The sequence below is a fragment of the Aythya marila genome (genome assembly GCF_965140915.1).
Source record: "Aythya marila genome assembly, chromosome: 1".
Classification (NCBI taxonomy): Eukaryota; Metazoa; Chordata; class Aves; order Anseriformes; family Anatidae; genus Aythya; species Aythya marila.
Window position 1 is genome coordinate 172,172,389 of NC_139042.1, and position 27,599 is coordinate 172,199,987.

The window sequence follows — 27,599 nt, forward strand, 5'->3', positions numbered from 1 at the left end:
CCGGAGGGTGCTCAGCAACCTCTTTGGGCAGATGAGTCGGGTTCGTGAGGCCAGCTCTGTGAGGGCTTGTTGCTTGCTTGAGCCTTTTCTTCAGCGTGGTTATTCCTTGAGGGATGGGAGGATAAAAACCTGACACACGGGCTCTTATTGACCAAAAAATAGGGTTTATCTGATTCAATACCTGGGTTATCTCTTCTGCCGAGGCAAAAGAGGCAGTTGCCTAAGGCAACCAATATGTTCAGTGTGATTGCAGGCTGTGATTGGTAAACCTCTGTGGGCTTGACTGATATGACATAAAAATTGTGTTGCCTTTTTCAGCGTAATGTTGGTTGCAGATGCTTATGCATTTTGCTGATTTTATCCCGCTTTGCCAGTGTGTGTTAAGAACATCTGTGATCTGCTAATAAACAAGGCACTGTATGGGAGCCAGCTTTTTGTTTTTTTTTTTTTTTTGTTTTTTTTTTTTTGTTTTACAAAAAAAAAAAAAAACAGTTTTAGTATTACTTTCTGTTGCATAGGAGATTGCCTGGGGTATGCAGATACAGCTGGATATTGAAAAAGTTTGCAGTAGTCCTTTTTTCACTTGACTTAACCACTACAGCTGGAGGCAAAAGGTGAGGAGGGTGAGGGGAGAGTCTGTGGAGCTACCCATATGGCCTTCCAAGGGCACAGAGGAGAAACTCCCTATCTTGAGGGAATAGAAGGAAGCAGTTAACTCGTTTCATGTCTCAGGGATGTGGAACAGCACCCAGGAAAAGCACTTGTTTTTTCAGGTTTACTCCAAGTTGGCCTGCCATTTTCTTGTAGAAATAAGTTCCAGTTTGAGTACTAGGGACCTTCAAAGGTCAGGGGGTTGCTTTGCCTAGGGCTGGACCTTCTTGAGGTGATGAACTGTCCTTACAGAAGGTGATGATTTGGTGGTCCAACAGGCCAATTATATTTATGGCTGTTTGTGTAGTTAGTTTTAGTTATAGTTGGGAGAAAGGAAACTTCTATAGAAGTATAAGCAGCTGTTTAGAAAAATAAAAAACGTTCTTGGGGATTATGTAGGTAAAGGACCTATGTCCCCCATCTTTTTGGCCTTTTTATCATGGCTTTTGAGGTTGTTGAAAGGTTGCTCCTTAGTCTTCACCGGTGTCATCCAGAGAATCCACCTTTGATGTTGACTTGTTGAAGTGGCTTCCCCCGTCCTGAAAGGTGCAAACCCAGCGTATGGCAAACTGCCACGGGCTGAGTATCACCACCTTGTCACTGACTGTGTGTCACTGCTCAGCATGGAGAAACAAACAAATTGTGACACCGAAGGCTGCTGTTGACAAGGTACCTAAACCACCAGGGAGCAAATCCCAGTTGCCCTCAAGTTTCTTTCCCAGCTTGGCTTTGCCAAGAACCCACCTCCCAGATAAATAGGAGCAGCCAGCAGTGATCTTGAACCTCAAAAGGTACATTCCTAATAGGAATATATTTGGTTAAATTGCCTGTCTAGATTTGTCACCACCGACTAGGGAAACTCCAGATAAGGGAAAGCCATCTTGCCTAGTTTTGTGGGGAGTTCAGCACAGGGAAATATTTGTGTCTCTTTGCCTAGGCTAGATGACCTTCATGTAGGTGAAAAGGGCTGTTTGTTACTCTTAGACCCAGAAAGATATGTGCATTTTTACAGTTCTTTCATCTAAGAGATGTGAGGAAAGGAATTATTTTCTGCTTAATACTATGTATTTTAAAAAAAGCAACAAAAGATGTATGTTTTTAAATGCAAGATCACAGTCTGTACTAGTTCCTGAGACAGTTGTTTAAGAGGTACTCTAAATCAAAAGCTGATTAAACACTCAAAGTGCTGTTCTTCTTAATCATTCAGATGCTGGTAGATGTACTAGTCTATAAAACTTATTTTCCACTTTAAGACCTGTAAAACCTAGTAATAATAATAATCCTTTTAATTATCAGATGAACTTATCTGTCATTTTCCTTTCCTCAAGTCAGCATTCCTTGCTCTGGCCTCATTACTCCACCAGCTTTATGTTAGAAAGCTTTATTTGGAGGCTTATTTTATGGCAGTGAAATGGATTGACTTGCATTCTGCAGCACTTGAGCTAACTGGGATGTCTTTTGTTACCATGTGTGTTACCTCTAGGGATTCATTGTGCTGCCCGTCGCTGCCCGGTGCAAGTTCCTGTAGGTGTCTGTCATTGGTGAGCCTGGCTTGTGGTGCAGGACACAGAGTTTATGGGGAACTGGCCCTGACTTTGGCCCTCCCAAAGAATTGTAAACCCCATTCTTGTAAGCACCTAAGGCTTTTTGTACCATTAGTACACTCCAGGCTTCTGTACAGATTTTGACTTGTTTTTTTAAAGACATTAAGAGCTGTGAGTATTGGACTGAAAGGTGAGGAATAAGCACAACACACAGATGACCCAAGCCCTGTGCACATCTCTGAGCTGTTCCTTCCTTCCCTTAAACCTATAATCAGTGTTTCAAGCACTATGACTTAATAAGATGTAAAGTCTCCATGCTTACATGGTGACAGAAATAGTTCTCTTTGATTAAGCAGGTATCACAGAATGCATGTAAAGGTGGGCTACTTGTTTTTCAGGCAACTCTGAAAGAAAGTAGATAAGCATCAAGACTCTACTAAGCCATTGGAGACCCAAATTACAATGGGTTGAGGAGCTTACAGCGTGTACTTTAAAATGTTATGCAAAACAAGCCCTCAAACTGAACATTTTGGCTGTATTATAATCCAGTAAATCGTAAATACCTATAGAGGTGGTAATGCAGGAAATACTTTTAAGCAGATAAGTTGAGCGTGGTCCTTGTCTCCTTACTTTCACGTGTTGTTAATAAAGTGATTTTTTTTCTTTACAGAAGATATCCCTCTTCATGCTCTGAGGAGAGTTTGTAAAGAATGAAGTCTGATAGTTAAACATTTTGGGGAGTATTGTTCCCATGTCTAAACAATGGATTTGTGTGTTAGTATAGAGTAAAAATCATTCTCTTAGTCAAGAATATTTTTGAAGTTCTATGTGCTATTGAGCATCAGCTGCAACAGTGTTCTTGCTTAATGTTTTTATTATCATATTTAAAGCCCAGTTGAAGGCCACTGTGGAGTCATAGGCAGATGAATATGCTTGAAGCGTGGAAGTCTAATGCCTACAATTATCATCCTAGTGTTCTTTGCAATAGTTATTAAGGCTATTCAAAATGTTAATTGGACACTAAGTTTTATCCCTAGAGAAAATATCTACTACGTGTTTGGGTCACGTTCAAAATATGCAGGATCCTAGGAGGGTATTAGTTGCTATGCTTCACAGCACATTGGACCAAAGATCTGTTCTCTGAGGAAGGAAATGAAAAAAAAAAATGATGTACAGTAATGCCAACCACCGACTGGAGTATTTGATGGTTTTAATTAGGCATTTAAACTCCTTTTTTGCTTCAGTGTAGTTCAGTTTGTGCTGGTAGGCAGAAGAGAAATTAGGGATGGGGGAAATAGAATTGTTGTTGTAGAGATTAAAAAATTGTGTGCAGTGAAGTTTTTGCATGCCCAAATAACTGGGGAAGATGGGATGCTAGTCCCATGGCCACCCACTGATATCTCTATGGCAGAACTTCAATTTATATTCAATGGGTAGTTATGGTCTAAAAAGTGCAGTAAATCCAGAAGACTGTGCAAATTCTCATGCATGTGGAAATAAGAAGATTAAACAATTTCATTTTTTTTACCATAATTGAAAAAACATGCCTTCTTAAGCAGAAATACTGCTTGAAAAAAAAATAAAGGCAAGCAGTTTCCCTTCAGCATCCAACCTCCTAGAAAAGCCTTTTTTCTTTATAAAAGGAAAGAAGTGCCAGCCAAAACTTTCACAAGAAGGGAAGGAGTTATATATGTGGGGGCTATATTTATCTGAGCTCGAGTGATAAAATGTGATTAACTGAGATTGCAGAAGCTGTAAGTAAGTTGGTACAAGACTAGTGAGCAGGAAGTGGGCAATTCCTTTGGCATTTACACTGAGGTGTCTAGTCCTGGGGCTACTGTGGGAGGGTAAAATTCCTTTGGAAAGCTGTTCTGCTATTAGAAAAGTGCATAATTACTCTACCTGCTCCCTGATTTCTCTCCCCAGAATGGCACTTCAGAGCAGGGACAGCAGAGCTGTACTGAGGCAGTTCAGTGAAGGAAGGTAATGAGGCCCTGGGGATCCTTTGCCCCGCTGCAGCCACTGTCTGTTCATCAGCCATGGAAAGGTGGATTTCTTCTGTTCAGAAGTGAATTCCTCACAGCTGTTTCCTTTGTAAGACTGCATGTTGTACTTACTGATATAATCAATAGTTCAGAGGAATGGAAACTTTCTTTTTATTTTTTATTTTTTTACTTCCTCTTCCAAGTAGAGCACAACTCCACTGTGTTTAAATCTTTCTTTCTAATTGCTCTGCTGATTGCTCATGTGTTCTGTGGGGTGTTTGATTGCATCACTGAGAACTGTTGAGATTTATTTACCAAACAAAGATTAAAAAAAAAAAAAACAAATCTGTCCTAGCCAGATAGGTTTATCTTTGTTTAATGTGTGTGTGTGTATGCACATATATGTATTTATATATACATCCAAAGAAGATTGGACTAAGGAAGTGTGGTTACCATAACCAGCTACAAAAAATTTCAGGAGGTGGTATGATCGTATTTTGTGTCTGTTTGAGTCTGTGGATCTCCTCTTTCTTAATGAAATATTTTACATGCACATTCTTCAGTGGGAAAAGGTTCGCATTTTAAGCTGGGTGATGCGTAAATGGGTGGAAAATACCATGATTTTGCAAGTTGGAAGTGAGAAATTGAGAACAAAGATGGAAGGTTTTGGCTGCTTCACTGGTCATTTTAAAGATTTTTTGGAAGAGGTTTTGTGTGTGTTTGTGTGTAAGTTGCAATACAATTAAGTGGTTATACATAGTTGCAGTATTATATAAGGAGCATAATTTTTTTTCTTGTTCTTTGTAGCTCTTTGCTGTATTTATAAAACCCGTTGGTTGTTACATGGCTCTGTGTTGTACAATGTGTTAAGATATTTGAAGGCAAGAAGTAATGCAACTTAAACTGCTGCACTACCTTATATTAGGAGACAGCCTTGCAGAACCAGATGGTGACTTTGAGAAGCAGCTGAAGAGTAGTATTTTTCTGTTGGTTTCCTATGAAGTTTCTGTTTACTGCTGGTTATTAACCCTTATGACGGGGGAGAGTCATGTTTGTTTTTTATTGGCAGTGTTGGCTGAAAGTAGGCGATACCTCTTTCAGCTTCCTTTCAAGTAAGATGCTGCAGGATTAGAAAGTTCCTAGTAATGAGAAAGGAGAACCAAGTTTTTTGATAGTGAATGAGATCCAACTAGAGAAAGTTGAAGAATTGGATCTGAAAGCTAGATGCTATCCTCGGGATTAGGAGGAAGAAATGTGGCCTCACCACAACATACCCTTTTAACCAAGGGGCCAGGCAGGAGTAGAGGAACCCAGGGCAGAAAAAGACTCAGCAGAGTGTTGTGGTTGTATCTAGTGGCAAAGAGAGCCCAGGAGGACTCTATCTGAACCCTGAAGGCGGCAGCCTGGGGACAGCACCAGGAGTGTTTATGCAGAGCTGGGCAGCAGCCAGGACAGCGCCTGTGTCAGGCTGGCATTGTGAGCAGGGCCTAGAGCCACTCAAGATCGAAAGGAGCTTCAAGCATCTCTGCCAATGCCAGGGGTTTGCAAGGGTGGTGTTAAGAAAGGAGCAGCTCTCACCCTGCCATCACCATGACACTGGATGCTGCGCTGTTGTCTCCAAATGGGGTTGGCACTTGCTGATTTACTTTCCACCTTGTATTGCTGGGGCTCAGTTACAACATCCCTGTTAGTAAATTCAGAAGCTGCATCGATGATCTTGAGGTCTCTTCCAATCTAGACAATTCTGTGATTCTGTGGGCTTCTTCTGCACTACACAACAGTCAGTGTGTGAAATGTTCTCACTGTGGAAGAATGGTTAACTTTATTTTTTCCTGAGTGCAACAGAAGCCTTTTCAATGAATAATACAATGCACATGAAGCTTTGGAGAAAGATATCTTGAAGATTAATGATTTTTAATTATGGTGTTTGTGATGCGTAACGGCATCTATCTGTATTCATCTTTTATTGCGGAATTGTATTTCAGGTGGATCATATGGCAAAATAATGGTGGGATTAGTTTGTCTCTTCAAGAGAAATTGTGTAGAATAATTGAGTTTGTTTTTGCTTCCATGAGGTTCCCAAGGATTTCTCAGCTGGAAAGGCATGGGGGAATATCCCATTTGACAGTGTCCAGCATCCTTAAAGGACTGTGCAGGAATTCCTGAGTCTGCAGATCAGGGGAAAACTGCCTTTCATTGCAGGTCTTATTCTGTCTTCCAGAGCAGCATTTGTGCTGTGAAACTCTGCTGAAGCTGATGTTGGCTTAAGTGCTTGTCCCGCATTTGCACAAATTTGTTTCTTATTGTGTCCCCAGCACAGCTGTGGCCCACAGTCTGGTGTTTTTCCAGATGGTACCCAGGAGGAACATGGGCAGCGCTGAGCCAGGAGCTGCTTTGTGCAGGCAGTGTGGATGCAGATACCCAGTTCTGGGAGAGGATGAAGAGCGTGGCCCATGTCCCTTGGTCCCTGGGCTGGAGGTTGGCCAGCTGTATGCAGCAATGCAGATGTAACCCGGGAGGAGGCTTGCACAACGGAGCTGGTGCAGAGTTTGCTGCTTCTGGTTCAGAAGGACAGACCTGGTGCAGGGAGGGGGCAAAATCTCCGGACGGAGGAAAGGCAGGAACAGGACCAGAAGTGTCAGCAGTGACAGTGAGCTGCCCCGAGGGCCTTCAGCAGCCTGGCCTAGTCACGGGACTGGATGCAAATCTGCAGAGGGAACTTCGGTACATCCTTCAGCCTATGCTTTGCATTTCTTCCATCAGACCACTTTGTCAGAGCCCTAAGCAGATGGATTTTTATTCCTTGAAGTCAACACTGAACTACTTTTACATTTCAATATACTTTCTGTACAGGAGCAGATAGCTAGCTGCATGCAGGCTTAGCGAGCAGAAGACTTGTGGTTGCAACATGTTCTGGCCCACCCCTGGTCTGAGTTCTTCACGTTTTTGGTCAGGAGAGGCACATTTTCAAATGGTTTGGAGGAATATTTTTTTTTCTACCTTGAAGATTTGTTGTATGCTTCCCTTGCTGCCCCCAGCCCAGCCAACACAACCATCGGTCTCTTTGGGGCACATTGATTGACGTGTGGCAGCCTGAGCATCACTTGTACGGTTCTGGCACCACCTCTTTGTGGCTTTTCCCAGTCTAATAGCTGTCTCTTGATGCTGCTCTGGAGGTATTTTGTCCTTGGCAAATGATTTACAAAACTTTTGCCACTTCTTTGTGATCATTTTGAATTGAGAGCAGATTAATGATTGTTTCTGTATTGGCAGTGGTTGCCTCTTAATAACAGTTATCCAGCTTTCTTGTGTCTGTCTAAGTATCATGTGCTCAGATGACTCTAGAGGAAACATATCTGGGCACTATGCAAGTGTCTAAATATAGCAATAATAATCTCTAGCTTTCTTCTTTTCAGTCAGTAGAAGAAATTTCTGGATACGCTTCCGTTTGTGTGGAGTACCCACTGAGATAAGCCCATATTGACATCTATCTCAGTGCTAATTTCTGTTGTCTCCCTATTACTGTGCAAGAGGAAGGTCTGTTTCCTTTTTTTTTTTTTTTTTGGGGGGGGGGGGGGATTTTTCTCTTATGCCAGAGAATTGCAGTTTTCTGTGCATTTTTTTTTCTTTCCAAACTGCCAACTTTCTGCTCCACTGAAGTTCCTTCTGGCTCCAGTCCCAGGGTGTTGGGGAACAATAGGTTCTATTTTAGTCCATAGAGATTTAATTGCTGTGAATAAGGTTGACAATTATCTCTCTTTGTGTTTGAGAATCCCACCAGCTGTTTTAGATGCATTTAAATGGCTGCACCATGCTAAATTCACTTGTCACATCAGGAGCTATTGAGCCAGATTTGAGGCAGCTCATAACATGTCCCTGGCCTTTACTTTAAAAATCATTTTTGCTGCATTTGATCCTTTGTCTACCACCTCGCCGTCAGCCTTGGCTCTCTGCACTGGGTGGCACCATTAGTCACACCACGGGACTTCTATTATGAAGAAAATGCATTTAAAACAGCAAGGAAACTTACTGAAAGAGAAGTTGGCGTCTTGTTTTTTTGCTGCCCCCAGCCATGTAAGCTCAGGCATGTAAGGTGGGAATCATTTGACCACATCATACGGACAACCTGCTGTGTAAGTGCCTAGGCTCTTTCTTCTTGTCCACAAAGAGGAACAGACACTTCACGTTAATGTAAACAGCTAAAATAGGTCAGATGAATCATGCCCCCAGATGTCCTCCTTCTCTTTGCTTATAAATAAAGTCGGATGATTAGCTTGGACTTAGCTGTCTGCACCATGGACATCTGAATAGATCTCACCTCTGGGGACCATGCTTGTAGCAGCTATCACATGTAGGTGACTGTAGGCACGTGTAGACACCTAAGAGGATTAAAAATACTTGGCTCGGCACAGTCACCGCAACTGCGAGCACCAAGGTGAAAGTGCTCTGGGCTTGCTTTCTTGAAGCTGCAGGCAAACCTGTCTGAGCAGCCGTGTTTCTCCTCACCCTGTGAATTCCTGTGCTGCTTTCTGGCAGAAGCTAGTTTCCAAAGAAGAAAGAATGGATGGATTTTCCAAAGAAAGCTACAGATTGGTATTTGATAATATGCAGACAGCATTAAACTAGGATTCTTTTTTTTTTTTTTTTTCTTCATTGCTAACTTCCTCAACTCATCAAACACAATTGCATAACCTTTATTTTCTCCAGAAATGTTCCTTTAAGCAGGACCTGTCCTCCACATCATCTGCTCTTTCTGCCTTCATGTTGTCTCTTCAGTGTTGCTGTGGAAATATGTTGATTTGGGTTTAAAAAAAAAAAAAAAAAAAATGCTGCACAGGTGTACCTGTGGGCAGCACACTGCCATGTGGAGGTTTGCTTACACACGGAAAGCCAAGAAAGGGGATGTGTGTGAAAGTTCACCTTTCCTCTTTTGCCTGAGAAGTTGATTCCCTTGTTAACTTTCAGAATTAACTGTTGCATTCGGCAGGGTTTTCTTTTCAGTCCACGTACAGCTTTGTTTAGTGTTTGTTTGCAATCTTGTCAAGGGGTTAATTAATGCCACTTGAACTTCCAATTTCAGTTGCTACCTTAGTGTATATTTCATGTTTGTGCTCTGTGCAACTGTAATTATAATTCCTGAATACATGCTATTTCTTTGTGTAGCAGGGTGCAGGGACACTAATATTTTATCATTTCCTGATACGTATTTTTTACAGATCTTGACAAGGCTCTAATTTCCCAGTGGCCTGAGGGGAATGGAAAGGTCTATGTACAAGCTGCAGTAGTCAGCTGGTTCTGGTGTTGACTTTGTACCTGTTGTGAGACCTCGTAGGAATTGCAGGTGCCTTTGATCACACCATGCAGGACCTGTCCCTGAAGTGCTGCTTAGGTCTGATTGTGCTGGGCTGCCCCTTCATCTGGGGACCTTCTTGAACACAATGGACTCTCCCTAGTTATAACTCTTAAAATATTTGATAGGTGGCCCTGCATGCTGTGTTTGTGCTAACTACAAACTGCTTGCAAACAAGCAGGTTTTCATATGTATACCTTTACAGGTGAAGACTTGTGCTGAGGGTTTATAGAAACCAATGGTGCTCAAGTCATTGACTTTGGAAAGGGCAAGATTCATAATGCAGACAGATTTGCAGCACAGGCAGAAGAAACAACAGCACTGGGTATCCTGCTCTGTGCTGGATCTTGTCCACGTGCTGGGTGAGACAGGTCTCCACTGTTTTGCTCCCTCTGCATGCCCACCTGGACACGGTCCTGTGCAGCCAGCTGTGTGTGTGCAGACCCCAGAGCTTGTGGACCTCCCCTTGGGATAACGGGAGTGGTTTGGGCTGGAAAGAACACTTTTCTCCAAGCCCTGTACACACGCTCGTTTGCTCACTGCTGTGTGCTTATTCTTGGGCAGAAATTCCTCATTCAGCTGTGATTCTTCTTCTTTCAGATGGTACTGATTTTACCAGTGTGTGTATGAGTATATTAAAAATATATAAAACTATTGTAGTATTTTCTAATCTTGTTTCACATTAAATACTGTCACTACTTTTTTAGCCTAAAATTTGGGGAAGCTAATTTTGGAGTTGTCTGTTACTACCAAGCAGAGTGGATGAGCACCGTGCAAATGTTTTGATGATAAAGATCTATCAAGATGAAGGTAGCTGCCAGTGCTCTGCAGTCTCTTTTTTGCTTTTGTCTTGCATTTAGCTTATATCTTAACAGCTTCAAAGATAAGGTCTAGAAAAGTAATTTAAATAGTAGACCTAAAAGATTAAGTTTTGAGGACATTTTTATGGCAAAGAGTCATTGTGGTGTGGTTTACACGTGGCTCCTTCCTGCAGACCTGCCATTTAATGTTCTCTGGAGGAGAATTGATGGACGTAAAACTCTAGCAGCAGGGTGTATGTCTTCTCTAAGCTATTCCTAAAAATAACCACCATAAGAGTGGCTTTGAATTGATTTTCTACTTACGGATTCTTGGTAACAAAGCTGTACATAATGTTTCCTTTTTTTTCTTGACTTGCATTTGTGTACTTGCATACATATAGAGTTTCCTATAATGACTTTTAGAGAATAAATTACCAAACTGACATCTTTCACGTTATAGGGGTTTCACAATAGCAGCTGTAGTAGCGGGTTATTGTGAATAAAGCATTAGTGCTTATCTGTGGAAATGTGTACACTTTCTGTCACACTTGCCAAGATTAGCTTGGGGCTAATTTAAGTTGACAGCTGTATAAAAGGGATTAGTACTGTCACCACCAAACTGTTGCAGTTAACTTTCACACATGCTAAATATGAAAGATAATTTTTTTGAAGCTTGAACCAGTTTTGCATAAGCCATTTATCGTGATTTCTCTTAACCCTGAGAGAGCTGCAATGGCACTTCACAGCAGCATAGCCTAATGGCGTGTGATTTACTGAAATCCTTTAAACATATAACTCACTTCAGGGTAAGTATAAGGAGAGGTTTTATTTGCATGTAACTGGCATTGTTCTAGGGAAGAAAGGGTTTATTTAGGATGTGCTTTCGTAAGTAGAACTTTGGAAAAGAAATCACCAAAAACGGCATTTTGTTTTCTTCATGCACCCTTGCCATGTGCAAACATTCACTTATGTGCCACAATAAAATGTTCTGAATTCAAATTGAGCATTTGGCTGGGTGTCCTGTTTGTGGGGCTGCTGTTTTAGTAGTAGCAGTATGGAGCTTGTAGGCAAAGTAGGTATTTGAGAGGCCCAAGGGCCACTTTCTGTAGGGGTATGGGGCAGGCTGTTGTCCCTGCCTCTGCATCTTTTTAACCAATGCTCATGTTCAAGCTTATCCTCAGCCTTGTGCACGTAAGGACTTGTACAGCTCCTGGGAACAGGCACAGGAGTGGCTGCTGTTCCCCTGCATCAGAGCCAAGGGAAGAGAAGAGCTGGGTTCTCCCTTTGAGTGTGGGCTGAAGAATTGAGCCAAAGATGTTTCTCATCAAAATACAGCTCAAAACTACTATCCACAGAGCTGTTTCTCAGTGCGAAGCCAAAAGGAAAGTGTTGCTCATCAGTAAACTCTCAGTATCACCCTTCAAGGCCAAATTAACAAGTCATGTGTGGCAATGTGGCTGGGAACAACATGCAGAAAAGTCACTATCACGATGTGCATAGCATGACTTCTGAACATTGAACTGGGTACTTCAGTTTCAGGAGTTGTCCATCCTAATGTGTAAAATGAAGCCCACGGGCAATTCTCAGGCTGATGAACAGCGCTGAAGTATTTTCCTATATAAAGGTTCATTTTCTTTTCACACCTGTTTTGTTGCTCAGTGTTTTCTGCTTCAATTTCAATCTTTGATTTGTCACAGTAGCCAAAGGCGATGACCATTTCTTGCCTTAAAAACAACAACAATCTAGAAAAATCAAATTATGCATGAAAATCTTCAGTTTTTTTGTGCAAATATACCCATCTAAAGGCAAGCTTCACCAGACTGTATATGCTATTCATAGAAGAAACATCAGTGAAGAACCTTCAAAGTAACTTCTTCCTGTATACCATGGAAATATCTCCAAATATAGTTTTTCCAAAAAGAAAAAGCTGGAAGGCAGTGTGTTAGTGGACATCAGGTTAGAAGGGCCCTGGTCAACCTGAAGTTTGTCCTGTTATCCTCCAGGTCTCTTGCTTAGTTTTCTTTGTTTGTTTTCCCCCAGCACTTTCACTGTGCTTTAAATAAATGGTGGTTTGCTTTTACAGCATCAAGATCATCTTTACTTTAGCAACCTCTTACCATCCAGTGCTGATAGCCAGTACAGAAGGAGTGAGGAAGGAGAATTGGGCATTTCTATTTCCAGCCATGGCTGAGATTGCTCAGCCCTGAAGTGAGATCACTCTTAACCACATTTGCATCCCACCAGACCAGCTCAGCATCTGCTGCAGGCTCACTGACCATTGCATTACTCATGTAGTTTCCTACATCCTAATTACTAACACAGCTGCTGCTCATCCCTTTCTGTTTAGTGATCATGGAGTCTGCTCAGTTACTGTGACCTAAAACTGCCTTGTTGCTTCTAGTTGCTTGGTTCAGTATTTTTTTGGAAAGTGTATGTGGGTGGTGGGCTGTGTGTGCATTTCCAGCTTGTGTTCATTTACACCAAACTTGTGAAAACTTTTTTTTTGCATTGTTTTTGACTTCTATCATATATTTTAATTTAAAATCGCATTCCACTTTTGGACCCCGCCTATTTTAATCCCATATTTATTCCTTATCAGCCTGGCAGGTATAATAGCTTGTAGCTCAGTCCTAAAGCGGGTTTGGCTCTGCATGCTGGTGTGATTGCTGACACACACACACAAAAAAAAAGCCACGCATTTTCACACCGAAGTATTGAAAGACTCATCTTTTTTGGCTAAAAATTCACTTCCAGCCTGTTTAAGGAAATGAAGATTTTATGTAAACCCATGGATTCAGACAAATTATTCATGGATGGCTTTGGTTTCTGCCCACAGTAAACAATACTAGTGGGTATTTTGTTTTTAATGTGAGCAATATCACAGTTACAGTAATGAATGAATGAAATTGTTTAGCCTCTTTCAAAAGCTTCCTTTCATCTGTGGGAGAATTTGAGCAGATAGAATGAAATCTCTTTCAAGTCAATTCCCAATGCAGAAATAAATCTTGTGTGGGTGAAGGGGGGGAAACAGCCACCTACCTGGAAATCTAAGACTGTAAATGAGATGTCACAGAAAAAGGCTGTGGCATCCACTCCAATGCCAATCCATTAGAGGGAAGGAAAAAATAAAAAAAAGAAAGAGAAGGGTGGGGATGGAGGGTGGGGAAGAAAAGCCAGCAACACGTTTATGAAAGAGGGTACTTGTATGGTATCCTTAATCCTCATTCTAGTGAAATGATGACTATTGAAATTATAAAGGAAAATTGTAGGAACATATCGTCTGCTGTTCACAGATACACTTTTAATTAATCTAGGCTACTTCTGTGTTATTGGTTAGGTTGGCTGCAAGCTGTTGTCCCACTGATGGTGGCAGGGTGACACGAGTATACCCCAGTTGGAGTATAATATATATATATATATATATATATATATATATAGCTGGAAGGAGGCTCTGGCTGCAGCTCCTCTGAGCTGCTGGAGCCGAGAAGGATGGTGTGCTGCACCATGGACAGACTTCTGTGCTGAGGGTACCTGCTGCACTCTCAATCCTCAGCCTTAAACTGAAAATCAAAATAAACAATGAGCTGCCCATGGATATATTTGTGTTTGTCTACCTCCTTTTTGATAAGCCTTAAGGAGGATACGAAAAGCTTTTCTATTTGCTTGAGGGTTAACAAATTGATTTTTTTTTTCCAGAAACTTGTAGATGCAGGAATTGTAGAGAGTCACTTTGATCTACAGAAAATAAAGAAATAACCTCAACAAAAGCTCTCGGTTATCATTGCTTAATTTTTGTGGTTATTGAATAAATACATTAATTCCTGGAAAAAAGATTTGTTTACTTCCCCAGTGACCAGAATAACTCTTTAGAGTTGTTGGTAATCTGAAAACTGATAATGAAGAAGACAGGAGTATGTTCCAGGTTGTAAGGTTTAATGAATGTTAGGATTACGTGTCTACTAATTAGACAAATGATGGAGTTAGAGAATGTCCTGGGGAAAGGAAAATAAATATGTGGTTAGTAGAAAAAAATGTTTTGGTGATTGGAAGATTTTATTTTTTGAAAGGCATGGGTTAGTTTGAAGGACATAACTAATTTGCAGAGTTTTTGTTTTTTTTTTTTAATGCAGGTATTTTTTTAACATCTTATGGGACTTCCGTTTTTTTTTGGGGTGGAGTTGAAGCCTTTTCTAAATTAAGTTTACAGAGAAAAGTGTTCTATAAGAAAGCAGCAACTTGAGAACATCAACTCGTCTTTTATTTAAGGCTTTGCTTTCTGCATCTTTATCAGAAGTGGACAAGACCACTCAGTTCCAACCCCCTGCCTTGGGCAGGGACACCTCCCACCAGACCAGGCTGCCCAAAGCCCCATCCAGCCTGGCCTAGAGCACCTCCAGGGATGGGGCACCCACAGCTGCTCTGGGAAACCTGTTCCAGTGCTTCATTACCCTCATAGTAAATAATTTCTTCTGAATATCTAATTTAAATCTCCCCTTTTTTAGTTTAAAGCCATCCCACTTTGTCCTGTCACTCCGTCCCCCAACAAAGAGTCCTTCCCCGGCTTTCCTGCAGGCCCCCTTTAGGTACTGGCAGGCCACTGTAAGGTCTCCCTGGAACCTTCTTCAGGCTGAACAACCCCAACTCCCTCAGCCTGTCTGCATAAGAGAGGTTCTTCAGCCCTCTGAACATCCTTGTGGCCCTTCTCAGGACTCTCACCAACAGGTCCGTGACCTTCTTGTGCTGGGGCTCTAGAGCTGAACACAGTGCTTGGGGGGGTCTCACATGAGTAGAGAAGTGAGGGAGAATCACCTCCCTTGGCCTGCTGGCCTCACTTCTTTTGATGCAGCCCAGTAACTGCATAGAGGAACTGTGGTAGGAGAGAAGCAGGTAGGATTTGGGATCTTATCATGTGGTTGCAAGTGTTTGTCAGTGACTGAAGGGGTAGATCAGGGCCCTGGTAATGAGTTTTATCTCTGAGCTGAGGCCAGTCTGGAGTAGGTGTGCAGTCAGTTCCTGTGCTTCTCCTGGTGCATGGTGGCTCCCTGGTGCAAGATGTCTTGGAGCTCTCATAGTCCTTAAGCTTCAAAAAGCACTTTTATGAACACTGCTGTAGCTATGCATCATTCGGTATTTCTGCTAAACTGTTTGCGTTTCCCAGATATTTTTGTCAAGATATGAGACATAAGTTTTGCAAAAAAAAAATTAAAAAAAAATACATATATATATATGTGCACTACTTATTTAAGTTTTTTAATAGTTTGAGATCTAGACCAGGGTAAAAGAGTCTTCCTAAAGCTTCCTTGGAGCTTCTGCTGGAGCAAATACATCTTCATGCAATCTCACGTGTGGTTTAGAGAAGAGTAAAACAGCCAAAGGTGTTCCCCAGAGTAAATGTATTGATGTAAACTTGAAAAACAGAGGGCTGATTGAGAATGCTTCAGAAGACTTAGGATGTGTTGGTTGTGTTTTTGTTAGGAACTGGTTACAGAGAAGCTGTCCAGGGTTTGTTTGACTGACCTGGTTTGTTCTTTCAAGATAAATTTAGGATTTTGTAATCAGTGATGTTGGTAACGGGAGTTTGAGCTCTGCTCAGTGAATGAAGAATAGAAGCACAGCGTGACCTACATCTCCATTCAGTCAGATGGGATTTGGGGTCTTGTGAGATACCAGCAGAATGCTAATTGTGAGCCAGACAAACTAGCTGGCTCATATCTGGGGGATTTGCTTTCAGCAAATCAGATCAGTCTGTAGTGTACTGAAGTGTCTATCAAGGGATCTCTGCAAATGTGATGAAATCCTACCACCTTGCCATGCAGGTTTCGTGAAGCTCCTGTTTGCAAAGTAGAATGTATTTTTGTTATCAGTACTTTACCATGGGCTAAGCCACAGGATTGCATGTTTATTACTGAACAATGCGTGTTTGACACCGTAGAGATAGCCAATACTGTAAAAAGAGGGGCTTCTGATCCAAAGTAGATATGCCTTTTGAGCTGAACTTCATGAAAGATTGGATAATGGATAAATGGGTAATGGGGAAGAAGACAGAAGGAGTTGTTGATCATGAACAGGTCTAATTCAACAGTTCCCTGAGGAACTGTTATGGCGAGAGAAAAAAAAAAAATCCTTGAAAATGTGTTCAAGTAAAAGCTAGAGACTTATAGGTCTTTATCTTTTTCTCCCCCTTTTCTCTCTGACATTTTCTTATTACTTGCATTCATGATATAATGGAAGTGAGGACAACTGCATGGTTGGAGATTTTTTTTTGGAAGGGTGTTTCTTTTATTAATGTGATATGGTAATACTTTATCTCATTTTGTTCACTTTAGTGGAGGATAACATTTTTGAGGGGTGGATAGAAAGAGAAATATGAAGGGGAACCGAAAAGCTTAGGAAGTTGGGGCATTTCCTCTATTGATGGAGGGGGGTGGTAGGTTTTCCTTAACATTTTTAAAAGATGTGTAATTAAGAGTTATCTTTAGAGATATGAACAACTTGTTAGTTCTGCTTTGTTATTTGTATAAGCAGTTTAGATGTGGATTTTGTCTTGATGAGTTAGCTGTGAGAGCAAGGAGCAAAGACAACAGTAAAAACAGCACTGGAAAGCTGGCTGAAAGAAGTGCCTCCAGAAGGGATTTAAGAAGCTGCACAGAGAAAAGGATTTCAAAACACAGCAGTGACACAGAGCTGTTGGAGTAGAAGGTGTTACTAGTGTCTGTGTTAGGCATCAGGGTTAGTAATTACAAACACATAGGTCAAACTTTGAGACTAAAAATCGTGGGGCTTCCTGCAGCCCTTTCCCAGAAGCTGGGGTGTGAGGTGGGATGTGAGGGCCGAAGAGTCCCCGTATCAGGAGAGGGGAACCTCTGGCATCTGGATCCTGCATTGCCTGTAGTGCCCATAAGCACTGTTTTGACGTTATGAGTAATTTATTTCTGAAATAATTGGAAAAGCTGGAATAGTAAGCAGGAACTTGGCTTTCACAGCCCCAATCCTCCCACCTCAATATACTGACACCCCAACCCCCATGTACTTTTGGTTTTCAGTCTTGCTGGGTTCCTTTTGGCCATTTCCTCTCCTAGCAAGGTGTTTGCTTCACAGATTCAGCTGCCAGGTGTGTCTCACAGCAGCTGCCTGCCAGGCTGGCTTGTCAGGTCACTTTGTTCTTGTAGGTTTTCTCATGCATTCAGTGCCTTGACAAATTTTCTTGGTAAGAGCTTTGTAAAATGATACCATATTGTGTGTAACTTAACACACCATTGAGCATCAGAACATCTCCTGCTGTTAAAGTCCTGAAGTCCATTGCCAAGCTCAGAGACCAGAGCACCTCAGTGATTTTCGTAAGGAATGAGAAGTGCTAAGGAGTGTCGTGGGCTTTGTAAGGAGTAGCTTTTGTCTCAATTTGTCTTTTCTAGATTGAAAACAGCATCATAAGTAAGGAAAGTAGTCAGCTGAACAGAGTGTTTATTATAAAACTGCTCTGTCTGTGCTACTGCACTACTCTAATCATGCTCATAGCCTTTCAAACTGAAGAAGTGTTGGTCAGCTGATATCAATTCTTTGGTATTTGTATTTTTATTTCTGATTATACGTCAGGTTTTCAAACTAGAAGCTTATTGCCTCAGTGTTTTTGATCAGTATCTCCATTTGCTCAAACGAGAGGGACTACAGAATGCGCGTGGTTAAACCACACACAGGTGCCTCATCACTACAGGCTCCTTAATCTATGCTTTTTATTTGTTTTCAAAAATGATTTTATCTACAGTTGGTGTTTATTTACATGAAATACTTGCAAACAACTGGTGGCGTTATGCATACAGGTGTTAACTGCAAATAAAATCCCTCTTCTGTGTGACTGCAGCGTGTAACGTTCAGCACTGCAAGCAAACTTTCTGCAAGCACTTAACTGGAGTGGATGCATTTACAGAGTATAACCATGTTTCTTCTATTGGAAGGAAGAAATGCTCATTTGCATGTTACAGTACCATGTTGCTCTTAAAAAATCAAAAGAATATTTTATCTTTAAGCGAGACTGACACAGAACTGACATTTCCGCAAGAAGAGACAAGCTGATGCAGAGTCCCCTGCAGGCCTGCCTGCAATTTTTGTTTTCTCTGCTTTCCAACAACTTCTATCAAGGTTTTTTGTTATGTAAAATTTTACTGTAATCAAAACACTAGAGATCAAGAATTCACGTATGTCTTCAACTTGCCGTCAGGATTACGACATGCCTTCAAGCTGTTGTGCTTTCTGGGGTGGCAGCAGTTGTTTTTCAAGACACTGTGTGCCTGACATGAAACTGTGCTTCTCTAGTGCTGGAAATGCCGCCTCAAGCAAATGGTGTCTTGGTTATTGTCTCACCAATGTTGGTGACTTCAGCTGAGTAGACATCAGCAGCCGTGGTGTAAGTCTGGGGATACCTTTGGCTGCCCAGAGCTGTACTGAGATCTTGGTGGTCGTTTCTGCATGCTTGCAGCTCTTGGTGTAAGTCAGCTGCTCTCCAAGTTGCAAATGGGACAGAGGAGTGTGGGTTTGAGCTGTATTTTTTGTTTTGTTTTTTATATGTTATGCTGCAGTGCCAAAGGGGGCACATGCATCTCTGTGTTGCCGTGGTGCAATTTGCCTGTTGGAATACAAGGCAGAGTCTGTCCTTTCAACAGACCAACAGTGGTTCCTTTTTTTTCCCTCTCTCTCTTTTGTACCTTTAGTGCCAACAACTCTTAGATTTACAGCAGGTCTTTTGTTTGTGCAAGATTCAGAACTTGACCAAATACACACCCTGCGCCAACAGATTCATTATTCAGCATAGCAGACATTGCCGTAGAAAAGCAACTGGGGATCTCATGTTTCAACAGGGAGGCATAAATGGTATCAGACATGACCATCAGGTAGTCCCTGTAAGGAAAAGCGTGTCATGCCTAAGGGTAAAACATGCTTGTGATACCATTGGTTCTTATTCACATAGTTCTGTGAGAAATGCTGGTTATGCCAAATGTAGGTGTATGGAAACAAGCAAGTATGCATGTGTGTGTGTGGGGGGTGTATGTGTGTACAAAAGTCAGGTATTGTAATTCAGTTGGCATTTGCAATACTATCTCGTGAGTCATATATAAGATACAGTTGGAGGCTTCTGTGCTTCACTAACTTGGACTATGTCCCTTAATTTCTCTTTTGATTTTTTTCCTTCTTTAGGGTAATAAATGCAGGGAAGAGCACACACAATGAAGATCAGGCCAGCTGTGAAGTCCTCTTTGTCAAGAAGAAATCTGGAGGCGCAAATTCTACACCAAACAAGAACTCAACAAAACGGAGGTCATCGCTGCCAAATGGAGAAGGTCTCCAACTGAAAGACAACTCGGTAAGCAGACTTCTGTGGAGAAGTACAAAATAAAAATAAAAGGATGTGGTGATAGGACACCGAAAGAAGAACTCCAAGTGTTTACTGTTTCATGTGTTTCCAGTTACATGATATAATCTCTGTGTAAATACAGAACACGTAACTAAATTTTTCTTAGCTCTACTACTTGATTTATATATTTTTTTCACTGAAAAATGCTTCTTGCATATTAGTTTAAATATGCAGAAGAGAGTACTCCTTGGATTTTCCTTTATAATTCATTTATGAAAACATAATCCTGAGAAATTTACCGCTGCAAAATACTGAGTTTAATTTTTGTGGTTATCTTGTCCAGTGAAGGTCACTGCAAGCATAAGAGAATCATTGTTTATACGGTTTCACCATTTTATGAAGAGTTGGACTTTATTTGGGTTCTTCTTACTGAAACAGGATTGATTGTCACAAACTTGGTTTGTGTAGGTAGGTTAAGGTCCTCCGGCACCCTGAATTCAGTGATCATGGACAGCGGCCCTCTCTGTGGAGAGTGATGTACATCATGCACTTCTCTGTTGGTAATCATCTTCTGTTCTTCGTCTGTCTTATTTCATCCATTCTTTAAGCATGGGCTCAGGCTCCAGCAACAATTGATACTCTGTTAGATTCAGACATACAAGCTCCCTAAATTTTGGATGTTGGAGTCAGACATTGTGGATATGCTGTCTCTCTACTTTTGGGAGAGCGCAGCTTCTCCCAAAGTACTGATTAGCCTTTTGTTGGACTATAAGAACATCTTTTCTTTCTTTGCTTGTTCATCTGTTTTTAAACCATGCAGTAATTACAAGTCTGCTTCAGTCTCTTTCCCAAAACCCCCGTGGCTTGATGAACACCTGATGACTGCAGGGGTCACTGAGGTCCTGAGGATCAAGAACTTCCTCTTGTACCGTGTCCCTCCTCACCTCGTGCTCCCCCTGCTCTGTTTCATACTTCCTTATTGCTGCAAAATCTTCAGACTCGGGTTTGCAAATAGTCTTGTCCTTTCCTCTTTCAAACCTTTCCTAAAATCATCTGTGCTAGTTTCTGCGTGCTGACATTCCCCATTGAATTCAGACTGTCACAATTTTTTTTCCAAGTGCATATTTACACCCTCTAGGATAAATAATTGTGCCCTATACCTATTGAGACTAATCAGTTTTGCATACATTCTCGCAAGGCAGAAAAGAATTTTTAATAATCTATGTTCAGAACAAAAAACTCTGTCCTAGAAAGACCATGCAGCTCTCTGCTATTGACCTACGCAAATGCTTGGTTGCAATGAGTGTATTTAATTTTTGTATGCATTAATTGCTTTTAATGAAGCAAGTGTCTGACTACAGTGCATAGGCACATATGTAAACCACACAAAGATAAGCAACAACGTATTTGGTCCATGTGATGGGTTTGTTTGACACCAAAGGTACTGCTGTCATGCATATAGCACACTAAAAGGACCCTGGAGCAGACCCTGACCTGGGTAGGGATGCTCTAACACCTCATTAAAGTTCCAGGCCTAGCTTGTGGGAAACCAGATCAGGGACCTCTGAATCCATGGTGTGGATGGATATAGCTGTACTGAATTTGCCTCTGTTTTCATATTTTGGAAGCATGCACAGAACATAAAGGTTCACAGTGATGTTTCGCAAGTCTTTTGCAAAACTTCCAGTTTTGAGTAGTATCAGATGCTTCTTTCCAAGAGAGCAAAAGGCATGCTAGGTTTGTATATACTTTACTGCACAGTTTCCTCACAAGGTATTTTTCTCCAAACATTAAGTACTTAATATGTTTAGATTGCATGCAAAATACAGGAATATAAAACTTATTTCATTATAGGAAAGATGTCTTCAGTAGCCCTGATGTTATCTATCATTATGGTTTTCATACTGTTATGGCACCATAATGGTAGGGTCTATAAACTGATTACATATTTTTGAAAGCTGATTTTTTTATTCATTTTAGACTGAATGATTGTTAGCCTTATCAAATATCCCATTGCCCTGCGTAATGAGAAAGAAATAGCTCATAGACTTCTCCAATTTCTTCTCTTTATTAGTGTATTTCCTACTTTGATCCTGTACCTTTCATCTCCGTTTTGGCTTAAATAGCTACTTTCTTTCAGCTTTAATGAGAGAAACCTTTTTATTTAAAATATTTTTACTTTCTTTTATTTCTTACATACTTTGACCAGAAGAGTGCATAGTGTCGGAAATGAAGAACCAGCTGATCTATACAGCATAGTACTGCTTCCATGCTACTCATCCTGGTTTTTATGTGTTCTTATCTACAGATTTTCTTGTTTACTACGTGACCTTTGAAGGTGCTGTAGCACTCATAATTTAGCTGTGTAAAACCTATTTTACCATGTTATTAGACCACAGCTTGTGAATAGAAATTTGTAATATATTTTCCCAAGGCAGGCAGCATATTTCTGGAGAATGTTATCTCTACTAGAGGGCACTCTTACACTAGCAATTGTTAGGATGTTTTTTCTTTGGTACATCTTTTGCTACTTGAAAATATTTAAAAATAATTTAAAAAAAGATACTGATAATGATACCATACTATTTTTATAATTATTATACTTTTACTTTTCTATTTTTTTGTATTTTTATGCTGTGAAGTATAATATTGTATTTTGCCCTCACATAACATTTTTAGCGTTGGAAGCAAATATTTTTTAAAGAGTATCTGAGTCAGTGCTGAACATGATGAGGATGCAACTATTCTGTATCAAAAGGATGCAGAAATACAGGCTTGAGGCACTCTGGTGGATGTTGTGATATCATCTCAGCAAGTGTTCAGTAAGAAAGCCAGGGGCTGAATTCTGTAAATGCCTTCTGGGGACATCCCTGTAATGCATGATCTGAAATCATCCCTGAGTAGTGAAGCACTTCATAGGAGTTTTGGAGGAAGAAGGGATGAGAGAAGTGATTTACTGAGTACTTGTCCAAAGGGGAAAAAAAAAAAAAAAAAGATTTCTTCAGTTACCATCAGTGAGTGAAATGGGAGTCGTATGCCAGGGTCTTGTCATAGTGACGGTCAGGTGACAGGACTTAATGTGATGCATTATTAATTGTCATCGTACCATGGAGATACATAATTAATAGTGCTGTATTTTTCTCTGTGTCACAAAGATGGGAAGGAGTACTTGTTTTATATGACACAAGCCTGTTTGTCTACCATATGTAGCTGAACACACCATCAGTGCCACGAGGAGGCTTTCCTCTGTGGATGGGATGGCAGCTGCTCACCCAATTCTGATTTTATCTGAACCCAAGTCTTGCTCCATTGCATTTGTATCTGCACTTATTTGGTGCAATAGTAGTAGGGTGGATTGTGGTTGTTTTTTTTGATTGTTTTTTTTTTTTTTCTGAGAACAAATCTTGAATAGCAACATGATTCGTTTGCCTGTTTAGAATTAGTTGCATAAAAAAGCTCAAGTTTACAATGCAGAACCACCATCTAGCTTACCTGAAAAATATGTCTGAAATTGATTGCTATATATTTCTAAAACTGCCCGCTTTTTACTATAACCAACCTCCAGTTATTTGTACATACGCGTTTGCTGTCATGATTTCTCATCCATTGCTTGACCCAAAACTTTGCATGTCTTAATTAAGTTTTACAATTACAAAACCCAGGAGACTGTTGCATGTACCTGAGCGCAGGGTCAGCAGATGTAGAGTCTGAAGCTTATTAAATTTCCTAGTGCATACTGGAAACGAATTGTAAGGTCACTGCAGTGAAGGATCTGTTTTCTCCTGATGTGTCTTGTAGCTATTTAGAATGCTGTTCAATCTGAACGAAGGAAAATCTAAAATCAGGGTGTGTTGACTTACCATACTCCCAATTGAGGGCTTTGTCCAGTTGAATGAATGAATGGAGTATCATGACTGAAAGACAGAATAACACCAGAGCTAGCAGAAATGGATGTCTCTGAGATGTTGAAGAATGATAATACCTTTGTGTTAGGAGGAAGTTCAAGCTCCCCAAACGAGAGATGGAGAACAGCCCTGCATCTGCACACCAAAATGGGTAATAGCATGGTGGCTACAGAAGGCGTCTCAGTGTGGACGAAAAGTGAGGATCTTCTTGTGCCTTTTGTCTCATCTGGCCGCCCTGATTGCCAGCTCTTGTTTGTTCTCCAAGTTTCTGCCTTATTTGCACTGTATATTTAATTCTCTGTAAATAGGCGTGGGTTTTGGATAATTCAATTTTTTTCAAGCAGAGCTGTTTTTATTCTCAGGAGGGGGGAAAATGAGTTTATTTCTGCCTTCTTATTTAGATAGCTAATAGGTTATTAATGGTTATTCTCTTTGCTAGTTCAAAAGTTAATCAGGCTTTGCAGGAATATATACAAGTTTGTGGAGACTAATATTTGTTACTGTAGTGCCTGCAGATCCCAGTTGAAGTTAAGGCAGTAGAGCATCTCATAAGGAATGTGTGTATAAGAGAAATGTTGTGGTAGTCATCTCCCATAACTTTATAATACATACCTCTCAGTTATCTGGGCTATTTCTACAGAATATAAGAAAAAATAAGTCTACTTTGGAATAAGATGAGGATAGTGTGAAAGTGCAGGGTGTTTTTTTTCCTCCACTGGTTATAAGGGGAATCTAGGGAACTGTCTTAGAGATGTGCATTATGGATGTCTGAACTTAGCTGAGCTGGTAGCAACACTGTCTTGTTTTAAAGTTAGGTGAAGTACACAGGAACTACCAGAGCTGATAAGACCATGCCATGTTCATATCAATGACAGCTTGAGACTGCAGCTTGGGCCCACATGAGCTTTTCTGTGCTAACGCGTGCTTTCCAGTGGCTTACAGGAAACAAGTGGTAACATTTCAATTTCTCTTTTTGTCATGGCCTGTTGTTTGGATCTGTTTAAAACTTTATGGTCTTTGCCACCTTGGTTTACTACTAAGTCTAGTCTAGTATCCAGTAAGTACTGGAGCATCACATCTGGCCCGTGCACACCAGAGGCTACAGTGGCAGGGTTGGCACAGCTGTGGGTAAGAGGAAGAAAACTTACCTCCTCTGGAGAAGATGAGGGGTTTGGCTGGAGCAGAGCTCAAGAGGTGGTCTTTGGAGCAGGGTCTTTCATCCCTGCTGCAAAAATCTGTGTTCCTGATTTACCACGTTCACTGTAGTGCTGTTTCAAGGTTGATGGTGAGGTAAAGGAGCTCCAGGTTTGCACTCCTCTTCCCTCTGGTGTGAGGGATGACAAAGTAGTGTGCAGGAGACCGAGGAACAAGGGGCATAAGGCATGAGCAGGTGAGCGGAAGACAGTAAGTTTCCCATCTGTGTCCTGGTATTTGGCGTCTGGACATTTCTGCTTGGAAACTTCTCTCTGCCTTGAAGGTTTTCTTGTTCAAGACAACACTGCTTAGTGAAACAAAGAGCTGCACTGGCTCTGACTAGGCTTTTCCAGCAACAGAGACTTTAGCTCTACTCCTGAATCAGGTGGTGAGGTAGCTTTGCTGTCATCATGGCCATTTGCTGTGTGTTGAGTGGCGGGGACACTGTCAGAAAACTTGCACGTGAAGTGAGGTGACTGCAGCCACAAGAACTGAGCTGAGAGAACAGAGCAGGAATGGAATAAAGTGTAGCTTGGTGTGAACACCTCTTTGCAAATGCTAATCGTAAATGACTGTTGTGTTAGTAAAGAATGAATTACTTTAAGTGTTCTGCTTTATTTTCTGAACAGCTCTAATACAGACTTCAGGGGCTTGCTTTGGAAGATTCAATAATTTATTTTTAGTGACTAGCTTTTAATTGTAGCTTTCTGAAAGAAATTGTCTGGGGTGGGGGGCACTATCAAAATTCAAATCCTCTAGGTGGAAGGTAAAGGTATTTCTATTTCAAATAGAGTTAGAGATATGTTGTAGTTTAACCCGGCCGGCAGGCAAGCACCACACAGCTGTTCGCTCACCCTCCCCATTCCCTCTCTGGGATGGGGGAGAGAATCAAAAAAAATGAAGCCTGTGGGTTGAGATAAAGACAATTTATTAGGACAGAAAAGAAAGGAAAATAATAATGATAATAGTACTACTACTACTAATATGTAGAAAACAAGTGATGCACAATGCAATTGCTCACCACCTGCTGACCGATGCCCAGCCTATTCCCAAGCAGCGAGAACCCCACCCCAGCCAGCCCCCCGTATTAATTGCTCAGTGTGCTGTCAGATGGGATGGATGGCCCTTTGGCCAATTTGGGTCAGCTGTTCTGGGTCTGTCCCCTCCCAGCTCCTGCTGCACCCTCAGCCTGTCCGCTGGCAGTACAGAATGAGAAGCCAAAAAGTCCTTGGCTTGGTGTAAGCACTGCTCTGCAACAATTAAAACACAAGTGTGATATCAACATTATTCTCATTCTAAATCCAAAACAGAGCACTCTACCAGCTACTAGGAGGAAAGTTAACTCAATCCTAGCTGAAACCAGGACAAGATATAATGCCTTTATGTGTACACACACCTCATCACCAATGGCAGCACGTCTGTGAAGGACTTGCACCTTACAAATGGTATGAAGATAAAAACAGTGGAAACATTATCTGTGGTGCATCATAAAAGAGGGATTTTGGCCAGGGAACCAAACCCTAAGAGAGGAATGGGAGCAGAAGCAACTTGACCACCAACTCCCAGGAGGCAGTGTTGCCATTCTGAATAAATGGTTTCAGTTTCTAGTTTTATACTACCAGTTTGGGACACTTGTTTCTGCTGGCAAACTACTTCACATTTTGCATGAATAGCAAACTATTTTTGCAAACAGATTTTTTGGTCAGTAATCCTGTTATCTGTTAAAAATGGCTTAATGCAGAACTTTACAGCCAGCAGTTGTGTGGACTTTCAGTGATTCTGAGCCAAGAGTCTGGCAGTTGTGCCAGCTTACATGCCCTCAGGGGTAAAAATTCATATAATGTTTCTGGTGAATTCACCAAACCAGGCAAGTGGGTGGGACTGGATATGGAGCTGCATTCAGAGCTGTGTACACTTGTTTTTTTCCCCCTACAACTATAGGATGTTTCCTGTATAATGCTTACTGTGGTGGGTAATCCAGTACTGCAAGACAATCCTCCCATTTCTCAGCATTTCAATAACGAAATGAATGGTGTGCACAATAGGTTGCTGAATTTCTTTTCTTGGTAGAATTCAGGCTTAGAGGAGCTCCCTTGTATAGGTGACTATACTCTTGATGAAATGGTTGAGGATACTTTTGAACTTTACTACACGCAGTTGATACAATGTACATAGAGCAACAATGCCAGAATCTTAAATAATAATAATAAAAAGGATAATATTTATAATTGAGACTTTTGAAAGTGCATTTCAAATAGACTTTTAAGTAATTGTGTTTATTCAGCCATGAACTTTTTGCACTTTTGTTGCATTAAAAGGGTGACAAATTAACTATTATAAGTCCAAGCTACCCCGATGCTGGACTCGCACGTAATGCGGCACACCCTCACTCGAGTCACGTTCCATGACCCACCACAGCAACACTTAAAGAGTATGGTCACGTTCATTGAGAACTGTCATGGCTAGGTTCAATGCAATCTAGTGCGGTTTATTACAGCAACAGGTACACAGGTTCTTTGGCTTGCCGGTGATAAAAATTCACTGTCTGCAAAGCACACTCAAATGCCAGAAGTATGAGTAACACAGGCTGGCTATTAACACATTAAAAAGCACAAAGACTCTATAGAGATTTCTGAGTTTCCCAGGGAGGCATTTGGGGTGACCAAGTGTCCAAATCTTACCCAGAGTTGTCCTAATTGGGGGGAAGAGAGACTCAGCTCATCGACTGACCCCAGAAGTCATGATGGTATCTTCCCTGATATCTCCTCCCTCTTAAGTCAATTTTTTATTATTTTCTGTCTTTTAGGTGGAGCTTGAGTGACTC

The 27,599-nt window shown here is 41.1% G+C and overlaps 1 protein-coding gene across 1 annotated transcript in view; it reads left to right on the plus strand.

The window, feature by feature from the left end:
* PPM1H (protein phosphatase, Mg2+/Mn2+ dependent 1H) overlaps window positions 1–27,599 on the plus strand; it is a 138,444-nt gene that overhangs the window by 43,335 nt on the left and 67,510 nt on the right. The window contains exon 2 of the mRNA XM_082780066.1: window positions 19,520–19,685. Within this exon, the coding sequence (XP_082636192.1) occupies window positions 19,520–19,685 (166 nt within the window). The remainder of the gene's footprint in view (window positions 1–19,519; window positions 19,686–27,599) is intronic.